Source organism: Aquila chrysaetos, chromosome 7 (genome assembly GCF_900496995.4).
Source record: "Aquila chrysaetos chrysaetos chromosome 7, bAquChr1.4, whole genome shotgun sequence".
Taxonomy (NCBI): Eukaryota; Metazoa; Chordata; class Aves; order Accipitriformes; family Accipitridae; genus Aquila; species Aquila chrysaetos.
In genome coordinates, this window is record NC_044010.1 from 13,149,804 (window position 1) to 13,163,447 (window position 13,644).

Here is a 13,644-nt window from a genome sequence, read left to right on the forward strand (position 1 = left end):
AATACACATTTTACACGGTAACTTCTAGAGTAAAGCCGCACGTCCCTACAGAGAGCAGCGTCTGGGAGGAGGCCCCTACCTCCGCCAAGGCTGCGGTCTGCTTTGGTGAGGTCAAAGTAAATCTGTTCTTGGGGGTCGGAGTTGTGGCCCTGCGTGTGCAGCAGGCCGGGCTAGAGCCGCTGTGGGCAGCAAAGGGACGAATGGTCTAATTGGCATTTTTCTAGCAAGCCTGCCGCGGCCGCGCTCCGAAACTCCGGAGGCTTTACCGCTCCTTGGCAGTTGCGTTCAGCCTCGGAAAGACGGCTACTTGGACGCGATGGGAGCGTAGCTGGCTAACACACCCAGCCGAGGCTTCCGAGCGGTGCGGCTCATGTCCTCCCGTCCCGCGGAGACCCCGCCGCCTGCCGCGCGGGACGGAGCGCCTCTCGGGGCCGGGGGGCAGGTTCTGCGCTTCGCCCCTCGCTTTGCACCGTCCGCGGTCGGGCGCCCGCCCCTCCCCGCGCGGCGGGGGGGTCCCGGTGCCCGGTCGGCTCCCGCCGAGTCCCGCGGAAAGCCCGCTCGGGAGCGCCCCCCCCGCCCCGCTCCGCTCCCCGCGGGCAGGCAGGTGGGCGGGGCGGCGCTAGGGCCCGGGGCGGCGCGGCGGCGGCGGCGGCGGGGCCGGGCGGGGGCGGCCCCTCCCGGGCGCAGCGCGAAGGCGGGCGCGGGCGGGCGCGGGGCATGGTCCCGGTCCCGGCGGCGCGGCGCAGCGCGGAGCGGAGCGGGCGCGGAGCGGTGGCATGCGGCGCGGAGACATGCGGCTCTGCCTGCGCGCTGCCCCGCCGACATGGACCGCCGCCGACGCCTGCCCCCGCCGCCGCCGCTGCTGCTGCTCCTGCCGCTGCTGCTCTGCGCTGCCCTCGGCGCCGCCGGGCGTCTGAGCGCCCGGCCCGGCAACGAAGGTGAGCCGCGGCCCGGCCGGGTCCCGCCGGGGACGGGTGGGTGGGGGACCCGCCGCGCGCTCTCCCGGTTTTTTCCCCCCTTTTCCTATTCCCCCCCCCCCCCCCTTTTTTTTTTTTTTTTTCTTCCCCCCACCTCACCCCCCGCCCCGTTAAGGTGGTCCCGGGCGGCAGCGGCTCCTCGCCCCGGGACCGCAGGGCTCGCTCTCGCGTTGCGCTGAGGCAGCGCGGCCGCCGCCCGCTGCGATGCGGTTTGGGGGGGGGGGGGTAGGCGGTCAGCCACCCCATCCGCCCCCGAGGAAAGTTGGCGAGGGAAGGGCAGCCCGTGCCGGCCCCCGGCCCTCCGCCAGCGGGGGCTGCGCGGGGGAGAGCCGCAGCGGCCGGGGGCGAGGTGGGGGAGCAAAGGGAGATGGCGGGCCGGGGGCGGCCGCCCGCGCCCCCCGGCAGGTGCCCCGCGCCCCCGCAGCGGGCCGGCCAGCGGCGAGCCGCCGCGCCGCCGCCTCCTGTCCGGCCCCGAAGAGCGGGCTGATAGCTGACAGCGGTAGGAGTCGGGTTCGCTCGTTAAGGAATAAAAAAAAAAAAAAGCCATAAAGACTAACGGGTAGCCCCCGTCTCCCTCACGCCAGCGATAACCGAGCTGTGAGCCCTTTTCTGCGTGCCGGGGGGGGGAGGTTTCATTAGTCGTTCCGTGTTTCCAAACTTTTAATTAATACGAAAAAGAAGCTTGCTCCCCTATAAAACCTTTTTTTGCCTTCGTAGCGGTTTCGTATCAGGCTTTTTTTAGTGCGTTAAAACGTGTGTGTGTGTGTGTGTACGTGAACGTGTGTAAATTTTCAGAAACAAAGCACGAGCGGTTTGTTCTCCTTTGCTATGGTAATTTTTCAGATGACATTTGATGAAAACGTGTGTTAGATTCCAGGGAAAAATAATGACCGCTAGAGACTGTTTGAAAAAGTAATCGCAATACTTTTAGAAAAAGATAAAATTGCCCTTTCGCTATGCAAAAAAAAAATAAACCAAACCAACAACGCAGCTTTTGCTCACATGCACAGTGGAGGCAGTCGGCATGATCAGGATGTCCAGTGTAATCGTCTTTAGGGATAAAATCTAGAGGCCAAAGGTGGTGACGAACTTCTAGCATCAAACAACCATGTAAAACTTGCACCTGCTTGAGTTGTAGGGTTTCTGTAGAGAAGCAAGTATGAAGCCTATTAGAATAATAATTTCTCCTGTACAAATAGTGTTGACGTACTTATTGATATCCTGGGTGCTTGCGGGATAAGGCAGTGAGATAATGACTTTAAATGATTTCTGGAGGGAAAAAGAAATATAATATAAAACAAATAAGGAAAGATTCAAACTTTACAAATCCTGGGTAATCTTAAATCAGTTGTTTTTATTGCTAGGAAGAACCTATGGTATCATCTTACCAGAAGAGCAATATATAATCTGTTTGTATGTTTTATGTAAATTTGTTTGGCATGCACAGTGCTCGATAGGTTGTTTAAAAGAATGTGCTTTTAATAGTTGGTCACTTTTAAAGCCTCCAGATATGTGCTGTTCTGTAAATATTGTCATCTTTCACAAATGATTTTCAGAAACGAAAACAAGAACGTTGGTAGAGGTTACTCTTGTCTTATTATTAAAAGCTTTTTGGGAATGTATGTCAGTCAGCAGAGCAGCTCTGCCTCCATGGCAGTGGTAGACAGACACAGTCTGTAAACTGAGACTAATTATGCAAAAAAGATATTACAGCATTCCAATTTGCAAAAAACCCCACTTTTTGTTTCTTTGTTTAAAATCACTGGCACTGAGAATTGAGAAAGGAGGAAAAAAATTGGTATCATACAGAATGCGCATTAAGCATACTTGTCTGAATCAGCTTTCAGCAGATACTCTTTCCATTCTCTCTTTTCAGCTTCAAGGACTTGTACAATATGGGCAATATTTTCTAAATGGCTAGTGAAAGCAACAGTATAAATGCAGTTACTGGACTGTAACCCGCTTTTGCATGTTTACTTTTTTGAAATATGTATTTTGCTATTCCTTTCAAAAAAAGGAACACTGACAATTTCTTTTAAAAATAAGATCAACTTTAAAGGACTTCCCCCCTGCTTAGGAAAGCTTAGTAATTCTTCTATTTATTTACAGCGTATTTAGGCTGATCATGTGAGTTTAGAAATCTGAGTTATTGTAACTTGCTGATGCAGTAATTTGTTTGACGATCGAGCGTTAACATGCGGCTTTAAATTGTGTCAGAAGATTATGTTTTCCTCTTTTAAAAAAATCTTTTTCTCACCACTTCACTTGCATCCCTACTGTTGTTACCGTAAGTTTCCTCCCAAAACTAGAGATAGATGTTTCTGCAATTCTGTAGGATATTTAGAAAAGTTTTCTTTTTCAACCACTAAGAATGAAAAAGACGTATTTTGGACAGAGATCGTTAATATAGGCATCTAGATAAAAATGTAGACATTTTTTTCCTACACTTTATAGTAAAGCTACTGTTGCAATTCTCCTTATACACTGTTTTAACAAAGGATGGAACTAATTTTTGGTGTGTTTATATAGCTTTGTGTAACTTCTTGTGGATGTGAATGTTGCAGTAGGCATGTTACAAAAGTATGTTCAGAGCTACCAGTAGTATTTCCTAAATTTATTTGACTTAAGAGAATTATTTCTATTTTTTAATTACAACTTCACTTATCATTTACAATTAACGTTAAAACTGATGACTGTCTGAGTTAGTACTAATACTGCAATGGAAGTGGATGGGATGAAGGGAGAAAAGGATGAAGAGGGGCTGAAGGCAAGTTGTTGGTTTACTTTGTGGTGCTAAATTCGGTCCTTTTTTTTCTTTTTCTTGGAGTGCTTGAGTTTTTGTTAACTTGCTTCATCCCAGAGAAGTTTTGTTTAGAGTTTTTTCTTGGTGAAATGTAAAATTTTCCACTGAGTTTATTTTTAAACTATCTGCTGTGCTCATCACAAAGCTGCACGCGTTTTACCTACGTAATCACAGGAGCTCAGGAAGGTTCTCTAAAGTTCAGATTTATCTATGTGCAGTGGTAAGGTGTGTGCCATTTTCTGTGAGGCAGGAAAATGTCAGGAAGATTTAACATCTAACTTTTCCGGTTCGAAGTTGCAAACCAAACCCCGTAGGTGCATAGAAACCACATGTTCTGCTCTTCCATTCTGTTGGATATTTTCTGCTTAGGGTTGTGGGTTTTTCTTAGAAGGATGCAATTTCTTTCTGAATAATTCCTACAGTATCAAGAAATCGAATGAGCTATATCATTCTGTAATTTAGTAATTGTTCCGCAATCTCTTTTGTAACTATATGGCCTGCCTGAGGGTACCAGCAACCTTAATTTCACTGTTTTATAACCCACAACAGTTAACACTTGACCTAGGTCATTAACAGGATTATCAGCAAATTTGTTTAAGCTTTTACTGACAACCTGAATTGCTTCAATAATATTTTGACTGTGCAGACAGGAAACTTCTTGGAACCTCTCAATCTAGCATAAAATTAATTTCTTGTGAACACAGCTACCAAAAGATCAATACGGTAAATCTGCTTACAGTACTTGGTTTCAAATAGTGTCTGTTTTGGTTTACAGCAAGAAGGTTCCAATCAGCCTCTCTTTTCAGTCTGTATTGGATTTGGAGATGCGGTTTCATCTTTTATTCATCGATTACTACCTCAGAACTTTGCGTAACTGCGCAATTAAATGAATCTTTTTATCTGGGCTCGTCTCTTGTTAACGCTTAAAGTCACTAAAGATGACTTACTGTGCCTTTGTAGTAATGACACCCCTTGGCGTGGTTTTGAAAAACGCCGTGTTTGCACATGGAGCAAAATGCCTGCCCAACTTTCGCATGTAATTTTGGGAAAGGCTGGCAATACTGGGAACTTTTCAGTAGAATCAAAAGGGATTGCACAGGGAAATGCTTTTTACAAATCTCGCCTCCCTGTATGTCAGGTATCATTAGGTCAGGATAAGTCTTCATTTATCATGACACAATTCCTGCTGGTGCCTCTAGCTTGCTCTTGAGTGTTTATCTGCAAAAGAAGTTAAAAGTAGGTTTAGAAATCTTAATGCGATACCTTTTAAAATTTAATTTCAGAAAGCTCAAAGTCATGGGGGTCTAGAGGGCTGTTTTTCATACAGCTGTATCTTATTCAAAGCTTCTGTGCTTAATCCTGAGCTGTGTGATTAGACAAATAATGGACATGCTTTAAAACTGGCACCATGATGTTTTTAAAATCCTGTGCAACAGGAGAAGTAACTTGGGTAAATTCCTCATTTTCTGTCAATGTTTTTGATAGCAGGCTGTAACACATGGAATAATTTATTTTCTTTTCTGTTTGTCACTGAAGTTTGTCTTGACTTACTGCTGATTTCAATACGGTGTATTAAAAAGAAAAATCACTACATTGTCTATAGCAAACTTAAAGCAGATGTTTGAAATACAAAGATGTCCAAATTGGACACAGCAATTAATTCTTATTGCAGTTAATTTGGAAACAACATATTTGCTACCCAACGAAGCAGTCAGGGCATAGAAACGGGTTAGAACTCTTCTGTACTCTCAGCCTCAGGAAATTAGGCTTCAGAGGCACTACCAGAAGGGAAAGCATTAAACAGATAATAGACACGCTAAGTTTAACAGTTGTTTACATGAAATCTTTGCAAATCAGGAGCGCATTCTGATTGAACTTAAATTTTTCATTCCCATCTGGGAAGAGATACAAATTAGTTTTAATTTATTTTTATTATCTGCTGGAGTTAAGGAAATTGCTATTAGTATACTTTCTTTTGATTCTGTTTGAGAACTTGTAACTTTTCCTCTAGGAGCGTATGTAATGGCTCTTGTTCTTGTAATCCCCACTTGATGAAAGTTTAGAAATACGGATGCAGGTGTTCATTTTCTTGTTTTCCGAGCTCTGGGTTTTATCACCAGTGAGGGTCACTACAGAGCTGTTACCGAATACAACAGTACTGTTTGTAGATTTTTACACAGAGCCTGAGTTAGTTCCATAAGGTACCTGTAATTCATGTAGGTACTGCTGCTTTGTAGCTGCTGTTTGATTTTTCTGTTAAAAAAAAAAAAGAATAGCTGGAGATACAATCATGTCTTTACTTTTGTTAAAGTTCAAAGCTCTACTCAGTGGAGCTGGTATTAAAATACAGAAAGGTAATTTTGATACCCTAAGGTGCAAAATTGACTGGACTTGTCCAGAGGTGCTAGATAAAACTTCAGAGGTGGGGCAGAGGGCTCTCACTAACCCAGCACCTTTCTAAAAGATAATTCCAGCATCTGAAGAGTTGTTTTTCTGGAGTGAGGTGTAGGAATTGTAAAATTTTTTTTTTTAAACGTTTCCTTTCTTATGAAAATGCATTGTTCAATCTGTTGAAGCATTGTTGAAAATTGTTGAAAATATATTTATGAGGAGGAATTGACTTGCAATAAGAAATGATATAGTGAAATGGAAGAATTTTTGTTTACAAATGCATGTGACTACTGTTAAGTGATACATTTTGCTAAAACTGCACTGCAGTGATGTAGCCCTTTTTATTTCCATAAACGCTTCAGAGCAGTAGCTTTTTTTTATATATACCTAAACTGTTCTAAACAAGAACCAAAACTTAAAAGAAAATAGTTTAATTCAGAAGATTAGATATGAACTCCCAGTAGTGTAATTTTGGAAACAGAACATGGTAGTAATTTGCTGGGTTAGGATTGTGTTCCCCACCGGTAGTCTTGTGCTTCTTAGTTTCTTAGACGCTTGATAAATCCCAGCACAAGTATTCATTTTGCAGTGTGAAACTCAGGTAAGATAAAAATTCAGTCTCTTGGACGGAAGATTCCTTTTAAATTTCTGCAGTGAATGAATGAAAGAAATAAAGATAATCCTGCCTGAAAGACATCTTGGGACAGTGACAATGAAGTTCCAGTCTGTGAGAGTGATGGGTAGCCTGAATGAAACACCAGCATGTACAGCCTTAAATTTGCAGAGATGTTATTAAACCAGACACACTGTAAGCAGAAACATTAGTGTCATGCTCTTTTTTTTTATTATTTTTTTTTTTAATTATTATTAAACTACTGTGTCCTGCTGTTTCAGGCAAAATATGCAGGAAAATCCCATTAATCTGCTGCAAAAATATTGATGAAAGAAGAATAGCAGACCAAACGAACAGTGGTGAAACTTGCTAGCAATTAAGTGAACAATAGGATGAATGTTAAGGTTCAGTCAGGGCAGTTTAGTGTAATAAGGTGTGGGAACGGTGCTTTTTTTTAATTTCCAGATGGTTTCTCATACCATTTTTGTATCTATATTTGGATGGAAAGGTTTGCATTGCATTGGTCCCCTTTTAAAAAAAAAAATAAAAAAAATTAAAAAACATGCTAAACTATAGCTGCCTCACATAAGAGGACAATAATTAAAAGCTAAAACTTTTGCTTGGTGCCTAAGAAAAGAGGGGTTTGTAGAAAATCCAGAGTGATGGGTTACCATTTAAATAAATAATAGGTAAAGCACAAATATATGTTTTGGTCCACGGTAGGCTTCCCACAAACTTTGTGCAGTAACGAATAGCAACGAGTGACATTGGGTTTCTGGATTTAGTTGTTGAGAAGCTAGAAGGCAGCTAGAGAGGTTTTGCACTGGTTGATTTTTTGAGAGGCAAGGCTTTTTGAGAGATCTCTTTTGGAGGACGAGAGAAGGATTAAAAGAAGAGGATAGGTAAGCAGAGATGAAGTGAAAGTTGGACCTGAATCTCAGAAAAATCAGACCAAAATCCAAACTTTCCCCGATTAATGACAGCGTTAGGAATCCAGAATTTAGTGCTGACAATGATCTGAACACTGAGCAAAGCACAAATTAAGAAATTCCTTGCCTCCCTGAAAGTCTAAGCTTTGTTTACATTAGTAAGCTTCATGACTATGATTTACCAGTGGTGAATTTCAACAGAGGCTGCAGTTAAGACAGGCTAGAGGCATTTTTACCATTTTATTCAATCCTTCTGTAACGGTGCTTTCTTTTTAAAAAAAAAAAAAAAAGAAGGAAAGAAAAGCAAGTTGTGTCTGTCCAGCCTTAATGTTCACGACCAGCTGTGGGAAACACTCACTTTAAGGCATTTATATCAAAACAGGTTCTGAGATGGTTAAGAGCCTTATCCTGCAAAAACTTCTCTCCCACATATGATTTACCTCGGAGAGCAAACGTCCTAGCAATGGTTGAGAGTTTAGTTTGCCTGGAGAACGTGGTTACAGCTATGGAAAGTACACCGTGCTCACCCAAACCATCTAGAGATAACCCAACTGTAGGGAAACCTCATCAGTCTCTTGTTCCCAGCGCGCCCACCCATGCTGCCCTGCAGTCTTTTCTCTCGTGCCTGTGCTTTTTCTTCTCTCTCTTCCTTCCCATAAATCCACATTCAGCCATGAAGAGTAGAAGGCAAAGATCGTCTTTTCTTTTCCTTCCTCAGTGATTGGGAGGACCGCATGTCCATTCCTTCTTATTAAATGCTGTTTACCAGAAGGGGAATGCTTTGATCTTGTAGATGCCCAGAAAAAAAAGACAGAGGAGAAGAATTATATGTTTAATGGCATTGCTTTTTCCATAGTTAGTTGGTTGTGTTGATCCTGAAAGCTGGGTTAAAGCTGGACAGAGGGTGTTCAAGAAATCAAAGCAGAAGTTGTCAATGCTAACTGAAGAAAGCGATTCTGGAGAAGAGGCATGAGGAACCTAGTTTGTGGAACATAATAGAAACTGGAGCCATTTGTGGGAAGGTAATGGAAATAGAGGAATAAGCAGAAGACAGGGGTCTGAAAAACTGTCTTGTGGGTAGATGGGAATAGAACAGTCATTTAGGCATTTACCTTTGTTATAAATATTTGTATTTCTCACATATGGAAATACTGAAAAAAGATGTTAGCGGGGTTTTGGTTGCAAAGGCAGCAAATGAAGTCAGGGGCAATTCCATTTTTCATATGGATAGCTCAGCACACATGTTCTGCATTAATTACCTCCATAAATTCTGTTAACCTGGCAAACAATGAAAATATCATGTTGGTGACATCACTGTATTGGAAAATAAAACGGGTTTTAGCATCTTGATTTTCTCAACATGACATTTGAGGAGATTTCTTATGCTATTGGCATTTTACTCCCCCAATTTGCACCAAGATGTTTAGTCATTTGCTCTGTAGGTTTATTTTATCTGTGGAGTAGCTGTGTAAGGACCCAAGCATTTCATAGCCTATGCAAGCTGGAGCCCTTGATCCATGGAATTAGAGAAGAAAAGCTTGACAAAACTCTGTCAAGGCACACCTGAGTAGGTGGCTTTCCAAATGCAGTACTTCAGGATTCTCAGAAATTTTTTTACAAGTCTTAACTTCCGTGTTTCAAACTTAAAAAAAAAAAAAAAAAAAAAAGGGCAAAAAAAAAAAAGCCCACAACTAAACCCAGCTTCACTTGCAAGGGTTTTATTTTTCTGTGCCCTATGCGAGGAATTTCTTAAAAGCAACTTTTTTCTGAGTTGTGGCATGCTGCCAGCTGATTCACTTGGGGGGTATCACAGCCTTTTTAACAAATGAATGGTCGTTTGCTGGACTTATGCTCTGGTCCCTGTCTCAAAAATTTCTGTCCTCAAAGGAGTATTGATTACTTGCTGTGATTTTTGGTGATTTCAGGACCTTGAATATGTTTGAACTGTAGTAAAATTTGTGGGAACTTAAGAACTTTTAGTCATGGGTGCTGCATGTACCCAGGTGTATTTTCCGTCACGCTTTTTGGTGTCTAGAATTCTAGAAACTGAGCATGTCACACTAGGTTTTGAATTCTCAATTTACCTTTAGTGAACATGGACACTATGTTCTAACATTTTTTCTCCCCTTTAAGTTGCTAGAAGCTGTCCCGAGGGGGATCTTTGTGACACTCTGGTAGACCACAACTCTAAGAGATCTTCAGAGAGCTCGATTCTGCAAAACTAGTGAATACTGAATATTATTTTTTTCCCAAGAGAGGAGGAATGCAGAAGTAAAAAGACATAGTTGTGCAGTGTGCGTAAGCCCTTTTGAGAAGTGCTTTTAATTGAGTAATGTTTGCTGTTGAGTTTTGGCTAGACATAGGCATATGGTGCCATTTTATGTGCCTCAGGATCTGGGCACCCAACAGGACTGGCAAATCTGACACATCCTGCGAGAGACCACTTCTATTCTGGGCTGGTGAGAGGCACGGAGTGGGTGGGTTTAGGTAACTGAATCTCATCCTTAGTTTCTGGTATAATTTTTTTTTTTTTTTTCCCTGAGAAAGGCAAACTTGGGTTTTGAAAGTTAAACTCCCTTTTAACACAGTGGTCCCCATTTTGCATTTACGTGTGTAACGTTGTGCTTCACTGATGTCAGATTTAATACTATAGTAGTAGAGTAGAATGAGCTTTGGAGGATATGGATTTGAATGTGAGTTCAGCTGATCAGTAATCCAGGTATCTAAGGGTTTATGCCTTTTGTGGGAGGTACTAGAAAAGGACCAATGGGAACTGTTTTAAAAAAAAATGAGTGCAAAGAACTGAAAGCGACACAGTAATTTGGAACCCATTAGGTTAATCCATTTTTAATTTTTATATCGTTGTGTTAATGAAAAGAACTGGCACATATCAACTTACAGGAAATAGCATAATAAAACTGAAACCTTATTAGGCCCCTCTGATAAACATTGCATTCCAGCCCACCAGTCATATGTTTTTGCATAGTTGGAAATTGAGCTTTACACCACTTTAACAATATCAAGAGAACTCTCATGTTTCAAACTAATAAAAAAGAAATAAAATCTGTTTTGTCTGTGTTCATCCATGAGAATGGATGGGCGATTGTCAACACAACACAGACAGGTACTCTGAGAAAAAGCAGTGTACAGATTTGTCACCTCACTCCTCCAAAAAGAGCTGCTAGTTCATATGTCATCATCGGTGCAGAAACGGCTTGTCTCTGTTGTCTCTTTACAGGAGCCGGAATAACTTCTGCAAGGTACTAAGGTAGGAGGTTTGAGTGTGCCTGCACACCTGTGTAGACTCGATACAGATTGACGAGAGGGTAAGGCGAAAGCTTTACATATGCTGCCTCTCCTTAGCTATTGCTTGGAGTTCGTCCGCAATAGGTTGGGGGGAACAGCTTTTGGTGTTATGTGAACACTCCTAAGATTTCTAGCAACAAAATGTTTACTTGTTTTCTGTTCCACTTTGAAATCAGTTTCAGTTTTGTCTGCTAAGGAACAGCATAGTTCTGCAGTTTTGCTGTTTGAAACCTCTCACGTGAGGCTTTTATTTTTGGACCCGATCGTCGTTGTCCTGTGTGTTCAGGAGACGCAGGACAGTGTTGTCCCTTTTCCGCACGCAGGCTCCGTACATAGCGAAAGGAGGAAGACTGCTGGAGAGCTTCTACTTGGCATCAAGTGCAGGTGATGAAAGCCGTGCTGGCTGGGCTGAGGTGCACGTAGAGCTGTGGCTGCTGCTTAGCACGGTCTGAGCCACCATGAATGGGGTACGGGAGTACTGCTGATCCCTAGCAGGACCGAAATTCATGCTGTGCACAGCGAGCAGGGAGAGGGCTGCGGTGTCCTTCCCTCATTGGCTCTGGTTTTGCAGTTTACAGTCTGTGCTTTTATTTATAGGAATTCCTGCATTGCTCATCGCTGTCCTGTGTTCTCTCCTTCGTGGCAGCCTTTTGAGAGAAACTTGCAGTAAGGTTCCTGCTTTGGCTGCTTCTGTATTCAGCTATAGGAAATACTGAGGTATCTAAATCTGGCCTCAGACTCTCCTGGGGAGTGTGTTTGATGAGAAGAGTAAAAATCTGGGAGGAAAATAAACTCTTCCTCTTCAAAAGCTGAGGGCAACTGCCATAAAAACAGAATTTGCCAAATAATCCAAGTTGATGTAGGAACCTTATATGTTCTATAGAAGCAATAATCTATAGGTAACTTGACACGTGTTGCTAGTCTTTTGTCTTTTCACCTGAGATTTGTAACACAATCTCTTAATTTTGGAAAGAGTTATTTACTGAACATTTAAATGAAAATAACGGAGGCTTGGGCTGTCCAGTCTTCTTTTGTGAAGATTCCTGTGTTCAGTATTGGAGCAACTGTTTTTTAATTCATTTTGGTTTTCTCTTGTTTGTTCATTGCTTGCCCCCACCCTGGTGGAGTTCTTCAGTCAGCAATTTAATCACAGATTGCACATGACAGTTGCCAAATTTGGAATGTTCTGCACAAAGTCATATTTGTATTGCACAGTATAATGGCACAGGCAAGAAGGGTTGAAAGTGCAGACCTCACAGGGTTGTGCCTCTCGAAGAACTGTAGTCTGGCTTTGAGCTGTAGCAGAAATCTCACTGAGAAATCTTGCATTTGGAAAACAGTTGTGTAGTAAATGGGCCAAACTTTGTTGGCACTTGCGTTGGGTATGCGTTACAAAGTATGTCCTATTGGCTGTTTTTAGGAGACTTTCTCTGTGTAGCTTAATGTCACTTTGCTTCCTAGGGTGTCCCAGGCCCGAGGGAGATAAAGCTGTAAAAGCAGAGCTAGTAGATGGGGACCTAGAAGATCTCTCTTACGCTAAGGTCATTTACTTCTGAACAATAACAGCATCTTCACTACAACGTTTGGGGGGAAATGCAGGACCATAAAATCACAGAAGACTTGACTTTCGTTAATGGACGAGCAGGAAATCAGGCCCCAAGTCTCTGCTGCTTAAAACCAGGCTTCACTGTTGGACACCCTTCCATGAAGAGAATATTGCATTCATTAGCATTGCTTCATGGAGTGGTTTCTTATCTACTGCTTTTACTTATTTATTTATTTGTTGTCCCTTCCCAAAGATTTCACGGTCTACCTTAGCAAACTTCCTCATGATTTCAGCAACATCAGCATGATGGCTGATCCTAGTTGGCAATTCTGGTGAACGCACCAAGGTGCAACTTTGGCCTTGCCTGGGCCCAGCCTGTCTGGCTGGAGATGTTGCTTCTAGCCTCAGAATAAACCAAAGACACAAAGCTGATCTGCTGCCACTCTTACGTCACTTTCACCACTGCTGGGGAGCGGAGCGTTGAGAAGACTCAGATCTGTACTCATAGGTGGATGAAAATCCAGGTGCAGGTCCCCTTGGCCAGGAAGAGGCCGACACCATTCTAAAAATGTACGTCAGGGTTTGCGCTGACTCCGCTCTGTCCCACCCCAAAACCAAGTTCTGGCTGGCTTCCTGCCGCAAAGTATTTTCTCTGCTGCTCAGGATTATATGACACGTTTCAATTATGGGCATTCACCATTTTTTTTTTTTTTGGTTGCATAGCAAATTTGATTTTCCCCATTTGTTGGCTTTTTTTTTTTGATAACTAACTAGTATATTTCTAAACTGACAGTTTGATGCCAAATAGGAAAAGACAAAGCAGTGGTGGTTTCCTTTCTTTGTTTTTTGTTTTTTTTTTTTTAACTTTTAATTGGACATGTTAATTAGTTGAAAAAAATATTTTATATAATTTACCTCATTGGCTATTGCTCTGTATTTTCTTTGTAAGGAATATGGTTTGGAAATGCTTTCCAGTGGTGAAGTTGTTTGTAGGTTCTTCTTTAGATATTGCAAGTTGCCTCCTAGCAGGCTTTCCTCCCAATTTCTTAGGTCGTGAGGGGGATCTCAGGATAGTTCTA

At 42.6% G+C, this 13,644-nt stretch overlaps 1 protein-coding gene across 3 annotated transcripts in view; it reads left to right on the forward strand.

Moving 5' to 3' along the window:
• Positions 1-707: 707 nt before the first annotated feature.
• Positions 708-13,644, forward strand: part of EPHA3 (EPH receptor A3) — a 234,614-nt gene continuing 221,677 nt past the window's right edge. For all 3 annotated transcript variants that reach the window (XM_030020257.2, XM_030020258.2, XM_030020259.1), the window contains exon 1: positions 708-938. In XM_030020257.2, coding sequence (XP_029876117.1) covers positions 824-938 — 115 coding nt within the window. In that variant the 5' untranslated portion in view covers positions 708-823. The remainder of the gene's footprint in view (positions 939-13,644) is intronic.